Source organism: Polistes fuscatus, unplaced genomic scaffold (assembly GCF_010416935.1).
Source record: "Polistes fuscatus isolate 324 unplaced genomic scaffold, CU_Pfus_HIC Scaffold5, whole genome shotgun sequence".
Classification (NCBI taxonomy): Eukaryota; Metazoa; Arthropoda; class Insecta; order Hymenoptera; family Vespidae; genus Polistes; species Polistes fuscatus.
The window spans coordinates 7,615,196-7,643,184 of record NW_025113129.1 but is presented as its reverse complement, the minus strand read 5'-3'; the positions used below and the strand labels follow the sequence as shown (position 1 = coordinate 7,643,184).

The 27,989-nt window shown below is 36.8% G+C and overlaps 1 protein-coding gene across 3 annotated transcripts in view; it reads left to right on the top strand.

Moving 5' to 3' along the window:
- The window catches only part of LOC122522287 (LIM/homeobox protein Lhx3), a 34,974-nt gene extending 7,243 nt beyond the window's left edge, over nucleotides 1-27,731 (top strand). Inside the window, exons 1-7 of one of the 3 annotated variants that reach the window (XM_043643211.1) lie at nucleotides 22,761-23,249; nucleotides 23,376-23,550; nucleotides 23,709-23,920; nucleotides 24,149-24,341; nucleotides 25,382-25,548; nucleotides 26,656-26,871; nucleotides 26,954-27,731. In XM_043643211.1, coding sequence (XP_043499146.1) covers nucleotides 23,018-23,249; nucleotides 23,376-23,550; nucleotides 23,709-23,920; nucleotides 24,149-24,341; nucleotides 25,382-25,548; nucleotides 26,656-26,871; nucleotides 26,954-27,132 — 1,374 coding nt within the window. In that variant the 5' untranslated portion in view covers nucleotides 22,761-23,017 and the 3' untranslated portion in view covers nucleotides 27,133-27,731. Of the gene's footprint in view, nucleotides 1-22,760; nucleotides 23,250-23,375; nucleotides 23,551-23,708; nucleotides 23,921-24,148; nucleotides 24,342-25,381; nucleotides 25,549-26,655; nucleotides 26,872-26,953 lie in introns of those variants that run through there. The other 2 variants (XM_043643210.1, XM_043643209.1) reach the window with 2 other exon arrangements.
- The last annotated feature ends 258 nt before the right edge of the window (nucleotides 27,732-27,989 follow it).

The following is a 27,989-nucleotide window of genomic DNA, read 5'->3' as shown; positions in this document are numbered from 1 at the left end:
GTTTTTAAAAAATTGATACATCGGTAAATACGAAAGAAAGACTAAACTAATTTAAAAGGAAAATCGTGTTATTTATTCCACGTTCAAAAGAAAAGTGTAATTTACGCAGGTACGATATGAACAGAAAAAAGAAAAAAAAAAGCAAAAAGAAAATACAAATAAAATCAACAAGGAAGAATCCGTCCGACTTTTTTACGTGAAGAGCTCGGGTGCAACACGCGTCGGGTTTTGATATCGTGTTACAACGGGAAGTTATAACTCGGAAGTATCATACTGCTCCGAGTAAAAAGCCGCTTATTTTTCTTTTTTTTTGAACTCGTGTGAATATCCTAAGTCAATCGGTCTCTCCCTTCCGAACGGTCAATAAAAAAGTTAAGTAGGTGTGTGCCAGAGAAGGCTCGTGTAGGATCGATAGGTGAATCCTATTACCAAACATGGAAGAAAAAAGGAGAAGTAAGAGAGAGAGAGAGAGAGAGAGTAAGCAGTTCCCTTAGGTTTCGGTAACGAACGAAACCTAAGAGAAATCGTGCGAAATCGGTAAAACGCTTAAACTCGACAACGACGTGGACAATCGCAAAAACAAAGATAATCATTTCCGGACAATCTAACAAGCTTAAAGTAGAACATCTTCCTCAATGACGATAAATCGTTCTGATTTCGATAAGAAACTCTAGAACATTAAACCGATTGTAAGCAATGATTCGACAAAGATGAGGTTTGATAAGATTATGAAAAGAAAAGAGAAGGAAAAAAAATACTTTGTCTCTTAGACAAATAGAACATGATTAACGCTCAATACAAACGAATGGTGTTTTTATATAATTACAAAAAAAGAAAAAACATAAAAAGAGATCTGGAAAAAAAAGAAGATTTCTTTAAAAATTTATCATTGCAATGTTATTGCGAAAGATCTCCGATGGAATGTAGAATATCGATCGATCGATCGATATAATATTCCTTCGTATTCATGGATATTTCGTAATATATTCTATATTCATCTCTCGAAGACTAAGATTCGCATAATGATCGGATAAACTTTTTCTTATATGCAAATACACGCAGTCAGATATATTTGAGCATATATAGAAAAAAAAAAAAAAAAAAATAGTAAAGAGAAAAAGAAAGTATCAAAAGGGTGGGTCGGGAGGTGGGAATTCGGTGGAAATTCAAACAAAAGTCTATCCGTTGTGCTATCGGTAATCCGAAACTAAAAGTTCCAAGGACACAGTTAGAAAGGTAGTCGTGGAAAAGAGGGGGGTGGTAAACGTACACGGGGGTGCTCTTCTGGGGGTTGCTTTCGCGCTTTGGATCTACTCTTGTACGTGGGAACGCGCGACAACGGCCTCGTGTCCGTAGGGTTGTTTTCCTTGGAGGCGTAACAAACGTACGGGAGATCATTTTGCGGCTCGAGTTTTCGTTCGAACTACTCGTATTCGAAGAAGGGTGCGTTTCCGTAGAGTGACCGCGTGCGGTTAGACATACTACACGCGTTTTGCGATGCTCACTTCTCAGCCGGTCACGTGACTCCTTCTGCTCTGAAACATAAATTTTCTCTCTCTCTCTTTTTCTCTCTCATCTTTCTTTTTTCTCTTTCACTCTATGTTTGCCGAACATAATCACATGCGCCGCGGAATATAATGGCTTACGTTGGGACACGCGTGTTTCCCTTCCATTGTGGGCCGAGTTTACACGATCGGAGATTAAGTGGCTCTTGATGGGAACTAAACTACGCTTAGGACGTGTTTGTGTACTTATAGTTACAATACTGCGAGGGTGGTCCAAAGAGAGAAAGAGAGAGAGAATAATAGAAAAGGTTTCGACTTCGTTGTGTATTCTATAATTGTATCTTAACGTCAACAGAACGAGTTTGAAGATCTATTATCAACGAGGCGTGATTAATTTTCAATCACGATTTTTCCTTACTTGTTTAATTTTGCAGACTCCTTCGAGCTAATTCGAAAAATTGACGCTTACTTTGGTTTTACTGATTTTGATTCAATCCTATTGTGAAGTTACGTAAAAGAGTATTCGTTTAAAATATTAAACAAACAAATAAAATGATAGAACGAATGTAAATCGATTCGAAAGTGTCACGTAGATGTATTTTATTGGAAACGGAGGATGGTAACGCGAAAGTACGAGCTCGAGATATTGCCGACATAAACGATATAGCAAGCATGCTTCAAAAGATTTACGAGGAAACGAATCTTTACTTACACGTTTTTGACGCGAGTATTCCGATTGGAGAAACACGTGAATATGAAGAATATGAGAACTAGGTCGTAGGATACTCTCTGATGTACAACGAGAGAAGAATTTTTCCGCGTAATTGACAATGCATGCCACGGACACATGGTTTCTCTCGAAGCATTCGTTGTTGTTACCCGTGCATAGGAGTGGTAGGTATGACGAGTATTGTCGTGCAAAATCGTTCTCGTTCGCTTACAATGGACGTCGATGAAACCGTGAAACCGTGACCATGATCATTCTACGTGTTTCGTACAAATTTTCTTTATACTTTTAAAAATCAATCTAAATATATAGGAATAATTTGATAACGATTTGCGTCTATAATTTGTTTCTAAATTGTATGTTTTATTTTTTTAAATTTGAAGGATACAAGAACAAGACTATGAATTTCAAGTGAAATTAATAAATGAATTAATTATGGCAATACTTATTATTCTTTGTGAAGGAATCTAATAAATTGAAAGTTTTCATGGGTATTGTATGTTTGTACGGTTATGAAATAATCTTCACTTTCCGTACCGAACACGCACTCATGCACAGACTTTCTAACACTGCCTGATTATAAGAACTTAATCTCTCTTCTAAACTTCCACGTTGTAAGGACGGAATAAGATAATATAGGAAAGACACGAGTTCAATTACTAATAATTAAAGATGTATTCTATTATTTTATTACAATGAAAATTAGGCTTGTGGTATTTGGTTCCTGATATGAATTTTAGCTGTTCTTCTATTCGGTCTTTCGTATTATCTAAGCTGATTTCTTGATGCTTTTAGGTATCTCGTCTTTCGCTATTCTCGAAATTTTTTCGGTGTGATAGATCTTATGTATCTAAATGCAGCGAGGACCAACTTTCTCTTAAATAAACATAGACAAGAATTTTATGATTCTTTATCGATACCTATCAATGGAGTCGACTACCCTTATACGTGTTTGGTCGTAAGAAGGGGATATATTTTTTTAGTTGTCGTATCCAAGGTAAATATCTGCTATGATCGCAACGGCGACAAAATTCTTCGTAATATTTTACAACGTACATATTTTATTTCATTCTTGACACAACAGGGATACGTTCTGAAAACAAATAGATCAAAACCAAGATATACAATCAAAGAAGTAAAATGAACAACTATATTTTACTACACGTGTTTTGACGTCACTTATGCATATATAGACTCGCAGCTCAAAAAAATTTGTATACTCTTTGAGAGATTTTGGAGAAAGAGATAATAGATTCTATGAACTCTTTTATATATGTTAAACGACGAAGAGACGAAATACAGCATTTGACTTTTTCTCTTCCTCGCTCGCTTACTCTTTATATTTTTTATAATTTTTTTTTTTTTTTTTTTCAAACTAGGAAGTCCCTTTTTCATTCGAGTCAAATAACACCGATCGAAATGTAAATCAAGAGAGCTTCAATGAATACACTAACGTATGTATTTGGGTTAGAAACGTGACCACCATTGCTTGGGGAACCACATAAAGCTATGCGTCGTCAGCGAAGCTCGTGCCAAGACCTCTAAAAGCTCTAAAGCAGAAAATGTTTTTCTTCCTTCGATTTCTCAATGCTTTCTAGTCGTACCGGTCTCCCTTTCTCTCTCTCTCTCTCTCTCTATTTCTCTATTTCTCTCTTTCTTTCTTTCTTTCTTTCTACCGTACCTACATACGTAAATTCGATGGAACTCACGCGAAGGCAAAAAAAAGTAAGGAGGGAAAGGGGACGACGAGTCAAATGGCGAAGAGGAAAGAGAGATAGAGTGCCGACAATTATCTTAATGGAGTTGCGGACAGCAGCTGGTATTATCGATTCTTCGACGAGACACGAAAGAAGCACGAACTGACAATGAATACAATTTTTTCTATTATTCTCTCGATATTTCATAATAATTTCCATATCGATATTTGATAAGTTAAAGTTTGAAAAAACTTTCATACGATCATAGGAGAAAGGCTTCCAAATTGCACAATATTTGATATTGAAATATTTTCGAAAGAATTTCTATGTTATTCGATAGAACATTTTAATTTTTTTTGGTATTCCTGATATATATCTAGCACCTACATCAATCGTCGATCGATTATACGCTAGTAGCAGCTGCCTTAGGATTTGAAAACTTGGCAAAGAGAATACCTACTCGCGAAAACGTAGGAATGAACAATCCACTCATCAAGCCGTCCACGTGTCTTGCACGTGTGTGGAGCGTGCCAGAACAACTGGTGCTTCAACGTTTCTGGCACCATGTGCGGCCATGAATATGCGTACCTACCACCTCCTATGCAATTCTTCCTCGAGATGAAGGAACCGATCTCACTTTGTGAATTGGAAACTGTGACAATTGTCGTACGTTATTTGTCACGTTTCAATATTAATGTCAATATTTGTATTTACGTTTCCAGTTGATACATTTTGTTACTATTTATTCTTAACATTAGTAATATCATGTTAATTTATTATCCCGTTAAAAAACTGGGCATATCGATATCATCTTACTTTTATGTTTTAAGTATGGATAAAAGAAATTGCCCGCATCGTCGAAAGAAGTATCAAACTGGCACTTCACTCGGTATCGGTCAATAAACAACTCGAGAGACGTAACTTTTAGTTGTACGCAATAATGGCACATTGTACGATGGGACCAACTGGCGAGCGTGACACCAAGTGGATGTCCTCGAGAGCATATGGGAGCAGAGTCGATAGTTTCCTACCGATTCGTTCCTCTATCTCTCTATTCTCTTTTTCTATACCTACTAGATACAACGCGATACGTACTTCAAAGGATTCTCCATATAAAAAAAAAAAAAGAAAAATAAAGAGAAAGAGAGACACAAAGAGAGAGAAGAAAAAATAGCACATACATTTCAAAATTCGCACTCTTGACGAAACTTCAAATTTCAAATTTAAATGCCCCTCACCTCTAACGGGAATCATTCGATACATGGACCAACAAAAATTTGTTAACCACCGTGAAATTCTTTGTTCTTATAACAAACGAGATATAGAAGTTCATGGTGCAAGTTTGTACCGTGTTACGAACGACATAGTCATTGATTTGGGCGGAAAAGGAGACGCCCGTGTTTCCATCCTAGGATGAATGGCCCATAGAAAAGGCGACTAACGCGACAAAACCGTGACATCCGGTGGACACGAGCCGACACGTGACCTCTTTTCTATCCGATAATGTCAAGTAGTCTTTGATGCGTCCTCATCGTTTTTAAGAATATCTAATGGAAAACATTTATTTTCTTTTCAACGTTCAACATCTAATGTAAATACAATAATTATCATTTCGATAGGTTTATGATTTATTCGTTAAATTGATAACATATAATATATTCATGATAAAAATTAATTTTTATTATAATATTTCGTACAAAACGTATACTTTGAGTTTGATTGTTTAACATTTAATCTAAACGCAATAATTGTATTATCATTTTGACATTATTACGATTTATTCGTAAAATTGTTCAAATATTCATGATAGGGTTGATAAGTATTCTTAGAATTGGTTCGATTTTATTCTTAAGTATTAGTAACATCGATGATTATAAAAAGTCATCGTACATGCCGACGAAATCGCTGATCTGTCATCATCTTGACTCGTCACTAAAAGCCATAGTTGTCACGCGGAAATCTGTGGAAAAAGAAAACATATCGTCCCCTAATAACCCTCATTGATAACCGTAGCGAGGACGTGCATGGTTTCGAGTAGGGTCCCGCTTTCATTTCAATTTCTACCCCTTAGCGCCAGAGCCCCCCTTTTAGAGGGCCAGATGGCCAACGTTTCTCCTGTCTTTCTTTCTTTCTTTTTTTCTCTCTCTCTCTTTCTCTTTCTTTCATTCTTTCTCTGTTCCTCTACGTTTCCTTCTTTCTTTCCCTCTCTTTTTCTCGGGATATGTATAAGGACCATGCAGGATGACTGGTTAGCGAGAGGGATTGAAATGATTGAACATGTCAATGTTTGCTTTGGCTCGTACAACCAAGTCCGGTAATGCGGTTGACGAAACGATTTACTTTTTTCTTAACTACCAGTAGAAATAGGGTAGTACACTTTAAAAAAATGTATTTTTATTATGGAAAAGCTTCCCGGTACCTATCTCTTTTCAATGAAGCAAAAAAAATTATTTAGATATTTTTATAATAATCTAAATAATCTAATAAACTAAATTACAATTAGTGAATTTTAAAACAATATCATTCATTTTTATTGATTTACATACATATTGCTCTTTTTTACAATATATATATAATATCTTTTAATTTATCGAGAATAATTAATGATCAAAAAAATATTCGCCCCTTTAGGATAACCCTCAACGTATCTCTATTACTTCGTTTATTCGATTATTTGTCATATGGAGTTGTGGCCAAAGGTAGACAAACAAGATCGGCATGAAGTGTTTAAATTCGGACGAGTGAAATAATAAGATCAAACAGTAAGCAGCCCTCGATGAAAAGGCACCGAACACAAACCAAACTTTCGAAAGAAGGGTGAGCACGAGCGATTCTGAAAATACATATCGCGACTCTCCAGGGGGTGGCAACGTTTCTCTTCGATTTTCAACGATGCGCTGCGCGGTTTTAGCTTTTTGTAAACAAAATAACATGGGACAAGCGATAGAGATAACGTAATATATAATATGAAAAACAATTAGTTTTTTAAAATGAAACTTCTTACAATTAGCAAACGGTAACAATAGAACTTTATGAAACATAATGAAAAAAAATAGAAAGAGAGTAAGATAAAACCCACAGTCGATCGACTGTTAAACGAAATTATGAAAAGTCTAGTGTTAGGGTAACTTTCCGAAGGTTACATATATATACGAAAAGTAATATGTATAGTAAATAAAATTTATTTTTCTGAAAGCCATATAAACAATTTTCAATAAAAGTACTTTCATAGAGGAGAATGAACCAGTCTAACGGTGTAATTCGAAGAGAACGGTACGTCGAACTTATATTCCGATGCTTTTAGACTACAATTAACATTTTTTTCGATTAATTAACAATCATTTAATGTATGTTTAATACTCTAATGTACTTTATTAATATTTAGGATTGTTTTATCTAAAATACATTTTTTTTAACGTTTCTTCTCAGTGGTGATTTCGAATTGAAAATATCCGTCTAATAAAATAAAATATTAAACTAATTTTGATACTAAAAAACATTTAAATAACAGTAAAAACAAAAAATGACTAATCGTTAGACATAGTATTCCCCCTGTTTTTACAGTTTTACTAACATGCACGATTTTAAGGTACGGTGTACGATTTGATCACGGTGGTCACGGTGTATGATTTTAGACTGTACATATAAATCAATTGATTAATTTTCATATAGTATACGAATTTCACTTCTATCGCGCGTAAAGGCCATGTACATATTCTTTTATTTTTAATTTTGATCGAAAAGTACAATTTTTACAAACAATATTCATTTTTTGAAATCATTATTAAATCAAATCTTTGTTGTTGTTAAAAGAAAAAAAAATCACGATGAAAAAGATTTGCTCTGAATAAAAGTTAAGACCGCAGTTGAAAGTCATCTTGTTAATTATCGAGACTGTCCTAACACATCATCATCAGGGTACCATAAAAGCCATAATTGCGGGCCTTATGGTTTCACCGGTGACCCGGCCACCTCCGCAGCTGACCATGAAGTACTCTGAAGTTTATAACGGGAGCGCAATATCCCGGAACACCCGTGGACTTTCTGGAAGCCATAATATAGAGCAGACCCATAGCCTTACGAAGAACGGAGTGATTCACCAAAATACGCGGCAGATGCGCGATTTCGAAGATAGTAACTACCACCGACCTCCCAACTATAGCCTTTAACACACGCGGAGAAAGTCGAACGATCATTTTTCCAAGTCGGAGATAAATAGATATTCGACTGAATTTTTAACGAACCAGTTACGCATCCTATCCTCGATAGTATCTCATAGATCTTAATCGCGATTTATTTTATTTTACTTTTTCCTTTAACCCTTCCTTCCGTAACGAAATTAAAACTTTAACGAAAGATAGGTAAACTATATTGTTTGTGTAAAGAATGAAGGTTTACACGTTTATACGTTTATTAAATTTATTAACTAGCAATAATATTTATCTTGTGTTTTTATACTTGGAAAAATGAAATACTCAAAATGTTCTTAGATAGATATAAAAATCATTGAGAATTATTAACGACAACGTAAACAAATTAAGACGTAATTTTACCTTTTCCTTTCAATCCAAAAATAATAATCGGGAGCGACAAGTGACGTGCACAGTCGGGGAGTAAAGTCAGGAACCCCACCCCCTGCTGTTTATCGTCGAAGTGTTATGACGTTAAGGGAAAGGAACGTTGCTCCGGTAGTATTCACGATACACCCACGCACAATAGCTGCCCTTAATAGGTACACGCAGCCCTTGATTAAAATCTAGGAGGATCAGCATGGAGGAGACGGGAGAGACGCCTTTGACTTTTGTAGGTTACGCTCGCTAGAATAGGCAGCCGAATGGGGATTTCTACTGCGGGATGTTCCTCCTTCGCGAATGAAAAATGTACGTGTGTTGTAGGAAGGGTGTAGAGGAAAAGGAAAAAGGGGAAGGGAGAGAGCGATAGATATACGAGGGTAGGTAGTTTTCACCGATAGAACATTTTTGATATCCACCGAATTTGGTAAAACTAAAATAATACTTTTAACTCGAGAAAATTCGAGATAATTAATTTCGAGGATGATAATATACAAATTAAAATGAAATATGAAAACCCGGAGAATATGGCATTTATTCTTTCTTCTTTAAAAAATATTACATGTGATCTAATTGATAAATAATTATTATACAGTGATCGGCAAAAAGTTTCTAACACAATTAATTTATAAAATTAATTAGTATTTTGTTATTCTATAAGTTAAAAAACATTTGTTTTAGATTTTATATAGATAACATTTATTCATATGATTTAGATATTTTTCGTGCTGGTAACTAAAATTATAGATTTGATCTATTCGTTAAAGTTTAGAGTTACTTAGAACGTCATATTTTCGAAGATCCATGAATATGTTGATAATTTATGTTTTTAAGTGACCCGCTTTAAAGTCCACTAATAAAGGTAGAAACGCATAAATACCGTGCACGCACGTTTCGGATTCGGAGATTAAACTCTCGTGGGACATTATTAACGTTGCCTATCATGCGTGTTGCAGATAGAGAGCATGCTCCAAACATGAAAGCATTACGCCTGATTACCTGACCTGCCAAACGACGGATATATGTACCTACACACACATATGTACACATACATATATGACAAACTTGTACCGCCATAAGCTTTTCCACGTCAACTGGGCCAAACTTTATTACTTTGCGAAGCTAACATTGATTTTGAAAAACATTAAACTACGTACGACTGACATACGCGCATATATGAAGGCTTAGATAAATATCAATAAGGAAAATAAAATAATCGACTATTTCCACGGGTATCAATGATAACAATCTACCCTGAGTAGCAAACAAAATTCGATTATCGACTGAAGATCTGTGGATATCTTCTTGATGTTTCGTAGAATCTGTCCTTGTCTTTCTCCGATCGTGGGATCGTCGATCCCTCGGGACGAAAGGGAGTGATCTGGATTTTATTTGGCTACGTCGACCCTCGAGAAGACTCGCGCGTCCCTCTTAATTATTACGACTTATCGTTGGTAACAATAATTAGGATGAAAATCGGCGCATGAGGAAGAATCGTGGTTAGGACGGGGGAAAGTAAACTTTCCGACTAAACTACTTCAAGCTTTTAAAACGAAAGGAATAAGGAATTATATTCTTCTTCTTTTATTTTCGCTTATTTTCTTTTTATGCAAACGAATTCTTACAATTAAAGGTTACTTCGTGGATCTAAAATAAAGGAGATAATAACTTCAGAATCATAGAAGTTGAATTTCCCTTATTATTATTCGTTTAAATACTTTTCATTGAAACGATATAACATTCGAAGATTGAAAAGTTAGTAAAGAAAGTGGTACTACCTACACGTAACAATCCAGAAAATAGTCGATCATTCGAAGGGAAAGTAATTTTTCAAAAAACTTTGTGGTTCGACGTACTGTTCGACAGCCGTCACGTGCGTGACATTCATCAACGTCGAATCCTTCGAAGAAGGACGAAAGAACCTGCTTTGTATCTAGGACTACATGCTGCCACGACACGTGACCAGATAATTGTGTCCATTGATCCTCCACGTTCGATAATTCTCAAAGCTCATCCTAGCAGGTTGCAAGCACGTATGTGCATATGAACATACACAAATACAAACATAAATGTTGAACAATATCAAAAATGTTAATCAAATTCTAGGAAAATAATTTTTGTTCACGGGAAAAATACAAAACATTTCTCAATATACGTTATACGTTCTCTGGACTATCCTAATGATTTTCTTTTTGTTACTTTTTCGATATTTTTTAAATTTATTGTATAACATCATTATTTTCTAATATAAAGCTTATGTACCATATTCATCCTTAAAATTCTGTTGAACGCCAACGATTACCTTTGATTCCGCGTCTTCTTCTGAATTGACGCAATTTTGCAACCGAGACACAAAAAACAATGAAATTCCAACTAGACAACTACACGAAACAGTTGAATTATTGTCCATCATTCATAAACAACCAGGTATTATATCCCAAGAAATAAAAGAATGATTTCGATTTTGTATGTAATTGAAAAATATAGGTACTAACTATCGGTCATTTTTGGAATAATTCGAATGACCTAATCATAATCGTAGGAATAATTTCTTTCGTTCGAAAAACGAGGTCGCATTGCGAATAAATATCCTATGTTAATAGATTGTATCAATACGATGGGAAGTTTCGGTACGTGCTTTCAGGACGAATCGATGGATGAACGTGCAAATATAACGTTTGTGCTCTGGCTTCATCTCTCTTTCTCTTTCCTTCTTTCCCTATGTAGCTACATCGGCTTTGCAAATATGCTATAACATGCATACATACGTACATTCGTCCGCCTACCTTACCAATTTTTTAAAAAGATTTCTCAATTACTACGATTTCAAAGGGGTACATTGATACCGGCCTAATATCCATTTCGCGTCATATTTGATCGTAAAATTTACCTACGTTATATATATATCTATAACTACGTTGTATTAATCGATTCAACGATAGTATTTAATGAAGCATAAGAAAGGAATGGAAATTCTACCAAGTTAAAAATAATGTCGTGGACCACCATAAATTTTCTTTCATATTCGATACAAATACAAAAAGAAATAACAAAATAAGGAAGGATTTAAATAGAATATCTTTGTCTTTAGCTGATAAGAACAATAAAAACTCCATCGCTGTAAACCCTTAGAAAAGTGAACATTTTTACTCGTACTTGAACACATTGGAAACGATTCTTCGTTTACACGCGTGAGATCCGGTCTACGCCTCTTCGTGGATACACACACCAATACGACCAAATCCTGTGTTTCCTTGATTTCCCAAGGGATTTTGGGATAGCTCGAAGCAGGAGTGTACGCTTTGAAACGTAGGCCCTCTTTCTCCTCTTTCTCCTCTTTCTTCTCTTACTCCTCTTTCTTCGTCGTACAGAAACCATCGAACGTCACGTATAGAATCCTACTATACTTCTTGTCGTGCATAGGATTTTTTTCTATCTTTTTTTCTCTTCATGTCCGGCGTGTAATCTAAGATATTAGAAAAGTCTAACAAAAAATAAATAATAAAATAACAATGTATTTAAAAAACATAGTAAAAAGTAAGACAATTTCAATTAGCGTCTCAATATTTGAATTCTTATTGTTAAACGTGTATCGAAGATCGTTAGAGTGAAATTCATTTACAGTTGAGCCCTATTGATTCGTAAACGTTGAAGGAAATCCTCGAATTAAGATCTATCTACGGTTGAGATTTGAACATCGATCCGTTTGTATGTCGGATTTATTTCGGCCTGCTATTAATCCTTCTTCTTCGAATCGCTACACGGTCCATTTATAAAACTTTGATACAATTTTCTTTTCCACGATAAAACGGAAGAGAATTATTGACGCTTCTTTATTTTATTTTTTCGTTGATACTCGTTGTCATTTAATTGACAAATATGTCGATAATAAATAAAAGTACAGAATAATGTTTAAAAAGAATATAGACGAGTAAAAAGATGATAGAAAGAGGAAAAGAATACGAAGGTTTCCACACCTGTTCTATGATGCATGCCAAGATCTCTTTACCCCTATGAAGCCGCACGGTTCTTAACATCCTTTAGGTTTCCGACAGCTGCACTCGGTTTCGATGATCAACCTCGCAAACTATATTACTTTAACGCTGTTGATCTACCACCATGACAACAACACGAATGACGTGTATTGCATATGAGCTATTTTATCGGATTACAAAAAGGAAAGTCAAAAGAAGAAATCCCAATGTGTTTCCCCTTTTGACTTTAACCATAAAATGCTATACGGTTTAACGTTGGTATGAATAATAAAGGTGACACTTGACATTAAAAAGTAGTAGCTTTCTTTGACAAGACAGAGGACGTATTTCGATTCTCACATTATATCACTGGGATCAAGTCCCGAGAGATGTAACAAGCCTAGAGTATACTCTAGAGAATTATGGGAACAGTACAGCAAATACCAAACCCAAGAGTATCCAATGTACATGGTAGCATATTGTAGGAGAGACTCATGGGGTTTTCCGTGCGAGAAGTCGGCCATTCGAATGGTCAAAAGAGAGACAGAGACAGACAGAGATAGATAGATTTAAAGAGAGAGAGAAAGCTGTACGTGCTTAGGGTCCTATGTTGCAAGTGTTATCGTGTGCCATTGTGCTGATGCTGGTGTTGTCTACGCTGATATTGTTGCACACTCGACCTGTTATGGTACCCATGGGTCGTCCAAAGGAGAATGGCAAACCATACGAACTCGCCTTCTCACGGTGGAAAATGAAAAGAAATTTTTCCAGATATGCATACGTAGATATAATCACGTGTCTCTTTCGAGATGATACTTTTTACTTGCTTTAGAGAAATATAAAAACATCGGTGGCACGTGTCAAGAAACAGATGGCGAAGCCACCGTGATAACTCGCTCGTGCCTGACATTCTTTGAGCTTCCCTTTCCAAAAAAGGATCACCGCTTTTTACAGGTGTCATTTGGAGAGCTTACAGGGATTCCAAGTTAACTGTTCTGCTGGTGTCCGATTACTTGCCGACGTTGGGTTATCCGATCTATGTCGGTATTATTTAGCGACTCGACGACCAACGAAGACGATTATACGTCCTAAGTTGCGACGATTTACTATCGGAATTTATCGCAGAGTTACAACTGAGAATAAATGAGAACGAAATCGTTCGTTAACACAAGGATGCAAGGCAAAAAACTTGCCGCCTATCGTTAAATCGACGCAAACGGAGGAAGCGTCGAACGCGAAAGAAAACGGCGAAAGAAAAAGCTTCTCTCTTTCTCTCTTTTTCTCTCTTCTCGTAGCTCTTATACAACAACAACAACAACAACAACAACAACAACAACAACAAAACAAAAAACAACAAAAAAGAAAGCAGCAAAAAAAAGGAAAGTAGAAAAAGAAGATAGGAAGGAAAGAGGAAAAGAGGAGAGAAAGAGAGAGAGAGAGGAGGAAGATTAAACGAGAACTTTTGCAGTCGGGTGAAAGCACAACCGCAACGTCGCGTTTTCGAAAAAGGAACGAAACGACAAAAGACGCGGGTGAGAGAAAAAGAGAGAGAGAGAGAAAACGAAAGAGCTAAAAAGACAAAGGAACGCGAATTTCTCTCCATCGGACGGGCTTCTTGCGTCACTCGTTAACCTCGCGATCGTATATCACCGGCGTGAAAAGAAACAGCGAGAGGAGACGCAGCTGTGATCAGTGAGCCGTCTCGCCGGTAAAAAGACAGAGAAAGAAAAAAAAGGGAGAGAGAGAGAGAAAGAAAGAGGCAGGTAGGGAGAGAGAGAAAGATAGAGAATAGGTAAGAGAGGAAAAGGAAACGAAAAAAAAAAAAGGAAAGAAAATATTAATCACGACTCGACACACCACTGGCCGACCTCTTGATTTCCGGCTTCTCGACCTTTTCCGGAAGTAATTCGACTCGGTTCGCGGTACCATGACTCGAATCACGTTTAACGATAATTCGTTCGGTCGGAGAATATAAGAAAAAGGGTTGTTGAATTCGTCAACTCGAAACTCGATTTGACATCTGCCATTTACGCAATAGAAATCTTGTTACCGTTAGTCAGGTAACAAAATAAAGAAACGAATTAAAGAAAACAGGTGAGGAGATATTGAAATTGCAAGTAACGCATAAATCATCTGTTGTTCGTCGAAGTAGATCGAAGCGGATCGAAAAGTTCGGGAAGTAAGTAAATTTGATTAATAAAAGGGAGTCAGAGTCAGTTTTAGCGGATCAGTTTAGACTCCGTTTCGTCCAAACGAGCGTGTAACAAGAAGCCACTTGGCCCGAGCCGGTCGGTAATAGATTAAAGCCATCTTCGTCCCTAGCACGGGGGCATATATTGTCTCCTTAACACCACCATCCCCCGGTAGTTTCGCTTTAGTTCACTTGACCCTACTTGTCTCACCGAGGTCTGCTACGATCCACGTTGTCGTCTCCCCTTCGATACGATTCTCTCTATCTCTCTATCTCTATCTTTATTTCTATCTCTCTTTAATATCGTCTTCTTCTATTCCTCTACTTTATCCTTCGCCCTCTTATCCTTTTTTCCCTCCATACACTTTCCTCCTGCTTTTTCTCTACCCATATTTCACCACTTTCTCACCACCAACGTGTGACAGAGAAATAGAAAGAGAGAAAGAGAGGTAGAGAACACACGCACGCGCGAGAACACATCCTTTACAAAAACCAATCTCCACGAGCTGGAAGGCCTTACTTTACTCCACTACTCTTCCCCATTCGTGTGCATACGTGTGATATAACACATACACGTTAAAATAGTTGGAATGTGAGTGCGTCGGCCCTATAGCAGGGTGCGGTGCAAAGAGTCCACGCAATTTCCTTAATGTACTCGCTAAATGTTCTAACCCGCAGTACATATCCTGAGAACGTGTGTGCGTACTGATCCGCTTTTCTCGTAGCTACGTAACACTTACACACCTATGTGTTCGTACTGTAGATAGACACTCGTGACCGCTCCTTCTCCGATCTATAGATCTTTCGTGACCGCACGCGGGAAAAAGGAAGTGGGCTAAACGGATACGTGTATATCTGTATTAGTTCTACGTGTATTCGTGTTCAAGTTTAAATGTAAATATAAAAATGAAATCACATTGATTATAAAAAGAAATGGTTTTATTTGTCGTCTGAATTTTAGAATTATTTCTATTAAATGTTAATGTTTTTACATCTGTTAATAATACTGTGTATAATATATGTATATATGAGTGATGTATAAAGTTCTACCCTAAAATTCGTACAATTCAAGGTCATAAAGCAAGCGTATGCATAATGTAGAAAGTGCGAAAGCTACCCACGATTAACTTCAAGTTTCCAGGACAGAAGCACCAGTATGTGGATAAAATAGTTAATGGTCTAGCTAATGTCCCCATATGCGCAAGCCTGTGCGTATGGATATGCAGGACACGCAATGGGCGTTACGCATAAATAATGCAACCGAGGAGGAACCATCATCCATCCTCGAGGAGTACCCCATTTAGTTGGCATTCTACTTGCTTCGATGATATAGCTACTGAACTGCTTTACTTTGATGACTCAATAAGCACATAGGATTTAGTACTTGGAAGTGTTTCTTGAACTTGGATAATAAATCGATCGTGAATCTTTTGATTATTCGCGAACTTTTGTTTCGTTTTCTTCTTTTTAAATATATTGCTAGAAATGTTGATAAAAATAAATAAAAAAAAAGTGTTGGAGGATAGAAAATTAGAAAACCAAAAGACATTGCATAAATCATTGACGTTTGTCTTGAAATGGTAAGCCGTTTAGTTTGAAAGTACGAAGACAAAAAGAAAATAAAAAAAAATAAATAAAAAGAAGGAAAGAAAGAGAGAAAACAATTCCGTCGAAAAGATTTCACCCCTAGGTTTATCCTCTTCGTGCGTTATTCGGCTCCGCGGACACATTGTCTGAATTTTATACTTATTTGCACAATTCACAATGATTTTTCGTATGGTTACGCGACCCATCCAAACTGTTAGCCTCCCCGAAAACAGTCGAGAGAAGAAAAAGGGACAAAAAAGTAAGCTAGCTCGTCCTCTCTCGTTTTATCGGTCGGAAGATATTAGATTTATTAATGTCCACGACTAGGCACGTCAGATTTATTTTTATTACCACCACCTCCATCACCACCACCACCACCACCGCACTAGCAACTTTTATTTACGACTTCTTTTTCGCTTTACGATTATTTTGGGTTCATAGTACTAGTAATGAATATATGCATACAGTCATGATTATTAACTTCTCTTTGCTGCTTCTATGTAAACGATGAATAATAAATACAAAGGTTCCATATTAATTGCTATATTGTCAAAGTCTATTACGATGTTATAATTATCATTCTCGATACTCTCTCTATAAACGGAATCAACGTATATAATTATACATCTATAAATATATGCGTATGAACAAATACAATTACCCGACTAAAAGTTTGGAATCACTACATAAATTCAGAGAAACAGGATATTCCTAACATAAAAAAATAAGTGCTTTAAAGTTAAATAAAATAAATTTATTTTTCAAAACAATTTAAGAGCGATATATTTTACATTAGCATGTATCTTTTTTTTTCTTTTTATTGAAGAATGAATATTTTTCTGTAAATTGTTCTGCATGCATTAAATTATACAAGAGCATTATGGACATAAAAAAATACTAAACTCTCTCTCTCTCTCTCTCTCTCTCTTTCTCTCTTAAAACATTAACATTTGATATAATAACGTTAGATTATTTAAAAATTCATATTTTTTATTTGTCTATCCTCAAAAAACGTCAATTGACGTTTATCGTTTTTCATGGAATTCTTCTTCTTCTTCTGTATTTCTCTTTCCATCTTGTCGTCAAAACATCGGAAGATGTTGCCCCGGAGATATTCAGTCGTATTCGACTTTTTGATTTCTGACAGATATCGAACTGTTTGGAGAAAAGGAAGAAGAGAGAAAATGAGAAGGAAGGGAGAAGGTGCATTACATAAGGACAATAAGCAGCAACAGCAGCAGCAGGCGGGTGGATCCCTGGGGATCGTATTACCTTTGATTATCACTCGTTTTGTTTAGAAAAGAGAAAAACGTAGCTTGAAAGGCTTTACTACTCTTTACTACATAATCATGGGTGCGCTCGCGTGCACATTTACTAGTAGATCTACATGTTAAAAGCATGCGTACCTAAAACATATATATGTATATATATATATATTGCATACATATATGCATACATACGTTCATCGTTTAAGCCCATTTAACCATTGGAGATCTCGGCCAGAACCAAAACGACAATAGGAGGGTTCTGTCATCGAGCTTTGTGAATCTCGCAAGGGGCTTTCCACGGGGGTGTTGTGTGCAAGTTACACGGGGGTTTGCATAGACTCAAAGTCGAAATGGAAAAGGAGAGGGACAACGTAGTCTACCGTGACGATACACCCGCGCAAAATTCACTCTCTTTCTCTTTCTCTCTCAATCTTTCTTTCTCCCTTCTTTCTTCCTCTCTTATTTTCTAGTTCTTTCTTTGATTCCCCCTTTAACCCCCGTTAGCACCATAGAATTCCATGTCACAATGGCACATCTGGCATCGGCGCACGCTCCGATTATTGCACTTGACGCTAGGAAATCCATAATATTTAGAAAAAAATATTCTTTAATAAAAATAGCGAGAAGAGAAACGATAATTGTAATTTGATTATTAGATATATGGTGGAACATTTGATAAGATTAATTACTCGCTTTTGCGTTCGGATATTTTACATCGATATTTTAAAATTTCGATTATTACAGGTATTTATTTAAACCGTATCGACTAAAATAGGCGAATTGACATATATATATATCTGTTCGTTCTCTTTTATTCGTATTGTTCGTTGTAGTTCCAAAAATCCCTCAAAAATCCTGAGCAACGTTTAGATTACTTCTCGCAACTTCCCCGCTGGCTTCGTCGGATGAATTTTAAGGGTTTCGCGATTGCACTTGTCGAATATTAATTTCATTAGCGATATACATATATGTTTTCATAATAATTCGGAGGGGTTCACCGAAAGAAAACCATATGCGTAAATGGTTCAAGTAGGTGGCATATATTCAAATCTCTTTACGTGTTGCAAGGGTGATATAATATATTACCCGTTAACGTTATGAAAACGCTCATACCGAACGTGAGAAGAAGAGAAATAGATATAGAGAGCATTTGTCCGCTGCGAATTCGATTAAACATGCATATATACCTACCTACGTACCATATTCGATTAATATTTCATACAATTTTACGGATAAATATATTCCAATCTTCCTCTATGTATCAAGAGTTTCACGAATTCTACATATCTATGTATATATTAGGTCGTCCAAAAAGTTTCTTACTTTTTTTTCATAAGTTTTACATACAATTTTTTTTTTAATTTTATTTTAGTTTACCGACATAAGTAAAATTTTAAACTCAAAGAAAAAAACAAGAATCTTTTAGGACGATCTAATGTATCCATAACCATAATTTCACTATACCTTTTATATAAATTATTATTTCTATGAAAATGAAAAAGAAAGATAAATTTTATTCGTACATCTTCGTGTCCTTCGTTCTTGTCCCTTTACTGGAAGGTATTTACGAGGTCCAACATGAACAAGAATAAATAGTAGAAATAAATAATAAATGTCATAATTTGTTAGGTCAAGGGTGCCAAAGGGGATGTTATTCCAGAGTAGCAGACCGTGCAAGCTTGAGTTCTCTTCTTGTTTCTATCCTTCTTGTTTTGTGTGTGTTTTTTTTTATTTTTTGTTTTTTTTGTTACGTGGCTCATCCGCTCGGCACAAGCCCCCGAGGTGAGCCCAAACGCGGCATCTACCCTTGCCAAGCCGTGAAAACCCTCTATACCCCCCGCTGGCGATGCTTTTTACGCTTACGGAGGACTCCTGGAGGCGTGTCGACATGTGCAGCGGAACCGACGAAGGGTGGATTCGCGTGATCGAAGGCCGAGAAGGACGCCCACGGAAATTAGCAAAGCCGCGCAATCGCAGAGACACTCCCTGAATAGCTTCTCCATCCTCACGAAAAAGAGAAAGAAAGAGATAGAGAGAGAGAGAGAGAGAGAGAGATCTATCGAAAATAGAAGCGCAAAAAGCGGACATCTTGATTTTCCCTTTCAACGATCTCGACGATACAAATGCGAAGAGCTTAGGTACGGATCCAAACCGGAGAGACTAAATCGTCCCACAGAGAGAGATTATCTATCTTGTTCTTTTTATTTTCTTAATCCTTTGAGAATTAATACTATGGACGCAAATATGCGTTTGGTAAAAAGAAAGTTATCAGCCTGGACTATGGACGTGTATACATGCATGCGATATAATGCATAGAACATATAATTACATCGACATAAATGTAAAGAATACGTTTTACTGTTTGTGTGAACGTTGATTGTTATCTCGAGTCTTGTCGTATAAAAATTTTATAAGAAAATAACTTTGTCTTTTGTACTTTTTTATTTGAAAGAATTATATACCTAACTTAGGTACTCGTATTATATATAATTGATCAATTATGCTAGTATACATCTGTTACTATAATCTATCTATTATAAAAATAATACTATGATAGAGAGAGGTACTTAATATAAAAATTACTATGCTACTACAATCAATCAATAAAGCCAATACTTGCGAAAAAGTATTCCGTACCCACGAATAGCACTTTGGCCAAGAGTATTAAGCACTTAAAAGGTTTGAGGTTATCAAGGATTTTTTAAGAAAGTAAGTACGAATGAAAAATATTGATAATTTTTAGAATATTTTGTATGAAAATAAATTTTTAAATCAAATCTGAGAATTTTTTTATCCGTTCGTCTATAATAAATAATTTATTTATTTATCATTATATACATGTAATAATAATTTTGAATAATTATTGTTCATATTCTGCAAAAAAATATGATAATCCTATAACGAAGAAGAAAACCACATAAGATTACTATAATAAAAAGAACGCGATGATTTATAGCCACTGAATATGGTTATCGATTAGGTTTCTCCTCGTTGCCACAAACTAAGCATGACTGCATTCGTCGAAAGGTATAGTGTAGGTATACTAAAAGCATAAGCGACTGACTTTTTCGTCGATGCGTTCGTCCCTTTCAGCCGCAACGAAAGTGACATAAAAGCGATAGATTTAACAGGATCAACGATATATATGCAAAATGGTGGACCATCTGTTGCCCACGGATGCGAGGTGGAAAATTCAACGTGCTTTAGGGTGCATTAAGGATGGTGTCCGTTCATTGATCACGATCATCACTGAATTTGCCAGCTATTTTTTCTTCTTAACGAGCACGATTATACGGATGACCGTTCAAGAAAAGAGCACAAGTTTTATGGTGCGTTGGTTATCAAATCGATTTAGGTATTTTTTTCAAAAATCACATAAACGACTTCGATCGATAATTTTGCTGCTTGATCTAATATTTTTAAACATTACTTTTAAAACTTTTTATATCACAAAAATAAAAATCTGATTTAATATTTTTAATAATTAAGAACATCAAATTCGACTTTATGATGCGAATGACTGCAATCGATGATAAATATTTTCATCTGATAGGATCTGAGAAACATTTTCAAAGTTTTCATTATCGACAAAGAAATTCGATAAAATATATCTGAGTTAGGAATATTTAATCCGACTTTATGAAGGTACAAGAAATAAAGAAGAAAAGGAAGAGAGAGACAAAAAAAATATGATATACATTCGAAAAATCCATATTTTAGCGGTGGAGTTAGAATTTTCTTCCGAGCAGAAAGACAAGGACGAAATGAAGGTGAGCCGGTAAAGCGAAAAGAGATCTAGAAACGCCTTGGATATCTGCCGCGTGATCGTGGATATCCAAGATGAGACGGTGTGTGCATTCGTGTAAATGGAAAGAGAAAGAGAAAGAGAATACACTTGCGTCTAGCGTTGAGAGAAAGATAGAGATAGAGAAAAAGAAAGAGAGAGAGAAAGAGGGAAAGAAAAAGAAAAGGGATGAAAAGGAATATATACACGAATGATCACGACTAAGATTATAAAATGGCGACCTCACCAGTAGTAGGAGAAGTAGAAGCAGAAGCAGTAGCACGGCCGTTCTTAATTTCGCTCGGTTCTTTTTGTGCTCTCCACAATCCCCTTCGTCGAGTCAGCTCACCACCACAAGCACCCACCGATACCAACCACCCCTTCGCCTTTCTCCGACATTCTCCCCGTTCCTTCCCGAATCACCGACAGTCCCTTATACCAAAGGAGTTTCCTAAGGGAAAGCTCGAGAATTCTTTTACGCGACGATTCCAATGAATACATACCAAGGTATCCTAGGCGTGGCTCATGGGATGAATGGATATTAACGAATGAATACAAGCTATCTGAAACGAAATATTTTCATTTTTTGTTTGATTATCAGGGAAAGAATGAGACATTTTAATTAAAGAGAAAAAAGAAAAAAGTAGAGTTAGTGAGGAATATTCTTCGGATTAAAATGATAAATCTTCAAAATATTATTCTCCCTACGCAATAAGGAAAGTCTAACTATGATAGAAAATTGTTAAACTGAATTATAAGATAAAAAGGTGAGGATAGAATTTGTGATATTCGATAAGAGAGTGAATTTATCGGAAGCTTTTTTTTTGTACACTTAGCACGTATTCAGGAAAGCGAGAATATCGCCAAGCGGTAAAACCTAGTATTCTCGTACTAGAGTAAAAACGTCGATGGATACGAAGAGAAACTTCCTCGGAAGCGTGTGTCCGCGTTTATATCGCCGTCGCCAAAATTTGTAGTCCTTTGTTTTTATCCGCCGTTCTTCGAGGGGTGCCAACGAGGGTAAGAAGAGTCGTCAGGGTGGTTGTAAGCAACCCCCGTCGAATACGGTGTCCAGCTCGTACGCCATATTGGAGGCGGTAAAAGTTTCCTCCAATCGGTACCGGAAGCGGGGTGGCATGGGTAGAAACCACACCCAATCACCCTGACACTTGCCCCACCAGTGACCCGCCACACCCACGCATGTCACGTGCGCACTAGCAACGCTACAGTCGACAGAGCAGTCGTGTGCCTGCAACCGTCTTGTCATCCGTGCTTTCCATTCTGTCGCTCCTCTATCTATATCTTTATCTCTATCTTTCTTTTTCTATCTCTTTTTCTGTTTCTTTCCTTTTTCCATCATTACTTCCTTTTTCTTTTACATCCTCTGATCTCTCTCTTTCTCTCTCTTTCTCCCTCACACACACTTTATTTCGCACCTTAACAAAGCTTTCTCTTTGGTTATCTTTTTTATTCGTGAGTTAGAGAGACTATCAGTGACGACGAATCTTGTTTATTAATATTGACAAGTGTAAATACTGTGTGCTAAAGATCAACATATAGGAATATAATAACATTGGACCAAAATCCTAGATGATGTGATAAGATTACTCTCAATTATATATATATATATGTACATATTCCATATCTCATTCTCTCGCTTCTCGAGATGAGTTACGTTCTACGAGAATTTCTGTGACGCGTTTCTTCATCGCTATGACTATGATAAGCCTCGAGATGTTGAGTCGTGAGACTCTGCCGCTGGAAGGGATGTACCAGCGAGCTCGCGAGGAGATGCTCACTCCGCCACAAAGTAGCCCGGAGTCTCAACATCGACGCAACACTGGTAACAACGTCGCTGATAATACCATTTGTCACGACATGCACCCTCTCAGTCAACCTGCCGTCGATCTAGGCTTACCCTCGCATATTCCGGAAATTCTTTATTGTAAGTGAGCAGCTGTTGCTGTGCTGGTTCACTTGTCAAATTTCTACACTGTTCTATCTACATTCGATTCGATTCATTTTCGAATAGAGAACTATCCTTAATTCTAGTTATCCTGTTTCGTTCCAGCCTCGATACCGAAATGTGGTGGTTGCCAGGAAGCAATCTTGGATAGGTACGTGTTGAAGGTCCTAGAAAGGTGTTGGCACGCGAGATGTCTGACCTGTCGAGACTGTGGAGCAAGGCTAACGGACAAATGTTTCGCGAGAAACGGCCATGTCTTTTGCAAGGACGATTTCTTCAAGTAAGCACCAATGATTGTTACAAATCTTATCGTTGTTCCTGTTTAATTGAATCGTTCATAAAGATAAGAAATAAAAAGAGATAACGCGTTTCGATTAAAAGCCGGTAGAGTCTTGTCATTTACGTGTGAATGTAATGTGAAAATGTTGTATGTTGTTGGTGTGGCAGGCGTTTTGGGACGAAATGCGCGGGCTGCGGCCAAGGATTGGCACCTTCGCAAGTGGTAAGAAGAGCGCAAGAATTGGTGTATCATCTGACCTGTTTCTCCTGCGCACTCTGTTCGCGACAGTTGGACACAGGGGATGAATTTTACCTCATGGAGGATAAGAAACTCGTCTGCAAACCGGACTACGAACAAGCCAAGGCAAAAGGTAATATAAATTGTTGGAAAAATAAATTGAAACAGCGGGTAGGAAATTGAAAGATACCCCCGGAGCGAACTCAATTGGTTATATTTTTGTTTCGTTCACTCTACGGGTATCCTTGTAAATTAATTAAACGTCGAGTTAAATTTCTCCGAATTTTATTCGTTCTATTAATATCAGTAATAACGTTAAGTGTATCAAAGGATTACGACCAAAAATTGTAACAAATTTCAGAACTAGCCGACGGCGGTAGCATCGATGGTGATCAACCAAACAAGAGGCCGCGAACGACGATCACGGCGAAACAATTGGAGACCTTGAAATTGGCGTACAATACCAGTCCGAAGCCAGCGAGACATGTTCGGGAACAACTCTCGCAGGACACGGGTCTGGATATGCGTGTCGTCCAAGTATGGTTTCAAAACAGGTACGAATACAATTTGTCAATATTTATCTCGTGAAAAACAAAATTCGAAAATCATGTATTATTAGAATTACGTAAACCACTTTAAAGATATTTTCGAGATAAATTCACGATTTATAAGATAGAGCTCCGTACCGTATGTTTCAAGACAGAGACCGATCCGACAAAATTTTCTCCATAACAATTTGAAAACAAGGAGAGAGAAAGAATAAACAGAACTAGAATCGTTTATCGAACAAAAAAGGCAAGCGCCTTCGTTGGGAGATAAATTTAAACGAAGCCAAGGCAGATGAGTAATTGTGAGATGCTGGGCACTCATAAGGATTCCGTACCAACCGGCAAGGTTTCCGAAGCCCTTTTCTGGGTAGGGCAAGACCAATCGTGAGACCACAGATAGAATTAAATGCTTCGGATTCATTAACTTGTCGAAAGAGAATACCGACGATAAGAATTTCCGTACAAATCGATCGAACGTGCTCGTCGCGATATGATATCCCTATTCCCTTCGAATACTATCTAGAAAAGAATTAACAAAAAAAGTAAAGAAAATTAAATAATCGTTTTAGAATTTCTACAATCTTAAAACTATCGTTTCTTTTTCGCCTGTTATTATTATCGCTTGAAGTACGTGTGAGCGATACTGCGGTACAAAGTAACAAAAGTAGGTGAGCTATATCCAAGAATATTATTTTATCTTACCTTTTTTTTATACATCTTTCTATCGCACCTTACACTCGAAGAAATCTCGAGGAGAATATCGGGAAAAGAAATGTCACTAACTAAGTAGTTACTTCTGCAGCTTTCTAAGATCGACGTCGTAATCAATAAACCGATAAGGAAAAACGAGATTCGGAGTTGTAAAAATTTTCTACGCGTGCCGATTATCCAATCGTCAAGTTTTAGATAATAGTCGTGAAAGAAAATATAGTTGGTGATTCATTTTCTTAGAGTGGAGCGATCCTTCTCGTTATTATATTTATTTTTCTCTCGTCAAATAATTAAATAGAAACAAGATCGGAATAGAATGAATCATTCGTGTTAAGGAGGGCAAAGGAGAAGAGACTGAAGAAGGACGCCGGTAGGACAAGGTGGTCGCAGTATTTTCGAAGTATGAAAGGTACCAGTGCGGGTGGACATTCGCCTAGGCACGACAAATTACTTGACAAGGACGAACTTAAAGTTGATCTGGATTCAACCTTTGGCCACCACGGTATGTACAAATCATTGATGTATTTTTCTTCGTTTTTCGTAGATCCAAATAAAAACAAAAAAATTGATCTATTTTTACATGTATATATGTATATATCTTCATTTATATTTAAATGTATATTTATATACGCGAAAACACGCGAATTACGTGGGTTCTCTGAAAAAAGAATCGTTTCTTCGTCCCACGCAAAAGACGAAACTCGTTGGATAAAACGATCCTCACGAAACTCCGTTCCCGCAATCGCTTTATCGCTCGCAAGATACCTACAAGGGAGGAGAGGACGATCTTCTTCAAATATTCAGGAGATTGCAAAGGCTAACTGGTAGCTTGCTATACCTGAGATTTTCGGAAGATTGCGGATTATCCTTGAATTTATATCCCCCATTAGCTGTACACCAAAAAGCCTACGCAAGTTTTATGTTAAATATTTAATCATATCGACTCGAAATCGGTGTAATTGTTTCGAATAAGGAAAATTTTCTTTCGAATACACGTATATTACTATTATTTTTATTATATATATATATAAAATACAGAGACGAAATATCGATATATATCCGATATTGAATTTATTTAAACGACGACATTGTTATAAAGATGATCAAAGGGATCAACGATTAAAGGCAGAGAAAAGATAATAAAATTGAAACGTGACATCACGAGGCGTCCAACCACGAGAATATCTGTTTATAATGCAGAAGGCAATCCATTCTGAATTAAACGCGTTAGAAAACATGTCTGTCATGTTTGCCACGTCGCGAAAGTGGGAATGATATTGGTGGCACGTGCATTCCTAGTAGGACAAGAATTATCTTCGATCAAGAGACACGGCTTATCTTCCCTAGATCTATCATAAGCCGAATGTCGGGTGCTATTCGAACGAGTTGAATTATTATCGCCAAGGCTCATCATACTAGACAAGTTTTATCTTTTTCATCGTCACTACTAATGCCTTCTGTTTGATTCGGTCACTCGTTTACGCTCACTTCAGATAGCTCTCTGTATCTCTAATTTCCTTACGTAATAATACTAATGTAGATCTATTGAAAAAGTACATAAAAGATACATACGTACTTATCCCTAAATTACATAAATCTGGTATTTTAGATTTAAGTAACGACAGTTATGGGACGGTTGTGAATATGGGATTGGACGGAGAAGGTGCGAGTCCAGGTGGTGGTGGAAACAGTGGTAGCGGTGGACCACCTCGTGGTTATTTAGGTGCAACGACACCACCTTATCTATCGACATCCCGATCACCGTCCTTACCACCACAATTTCCATACCCACCAGATGCAGGTCTTTCAGTATACACTACACTCGGTAAGAATTAATTATATTATTATTTTTTCATTGCGAAATCCTTTAAAAAGAAGATTTAACAAAATTATTGAATTGTATACAGGAGGGCCAGGAGGAATGGTACCAGGACCTGCATCGGATCTTAGCAACGAATCGAGTGGGGGTGGTGGTGGTGGTGGTGGCGGTGGCGGTGGTGGTTATCCCGACTTTCCACCCTCGCCGGATTCCTGGCTCGGAGAGCCACCCTCGCACGCTCATCACCAATCACACTACGCCACATAACCCGCCAAAGCCGAACGATATCGAATACCGTCTGAAATAACGCAACGCTATGGAACAACATTTACCTGACGACAGACACAAACTCTTCTCGAGATTAATGACGAATGAGAAGAATCCCGTGTTCTCGGATCCCTTCTATTAGGGAAAGACTCGTCGTCGCTGTCGTCGTCGTCGTCATCGTCGTTCTAGCCGATTACACATTTATGTCATTACACTTACGACAATTAAATACGCGTTGCGATTTATTCGAATTCATTTATGTCCAAATTTGACATTGCTTCGATATGAAAAGGGTAATTAACGGTTTGGAAATGTGAAACAAGTTCGAAGAAGACGTACGAGTAACGCAAAAATTATAAAACGTACCATAAATTTGAACTATGGTCGTAATTAGAACGAGAGATTATGGTCGGTGATTGATTTGTTGTCATTACAAAGTATTTATTTGATACTATTATCACTTGGTTTTTAATTGAAACATTTAAAGAGATTTATGATTCTGGTATTCGTCCATAGTAGAGCATCGCATGAACGATGCAATAAATTAATGAACTTTACCGTTGTTTCGCGCGCAAATAATTGACATTTTTTTGTATGGTGAAAAAGAAAAGCAATGGGTTGTACCAACTTATCATAATAATAATCGCGATCGACGTTCTCTTATTTCGTGTCTATAATTGACGTTATATAAGTATTATTTATATATAAAATCTAAAAATGTAAGAGCATCGAAGTACTTAAAATGAAAGAAAGAAAGAAAAAAAATAATGAAATGGAATTGAAATACGAAATCTTAGCGATCGATCGCTTGACTCTCTCACGATCAATCAAACTCAATCTCAAGATGTGTTAAAGTT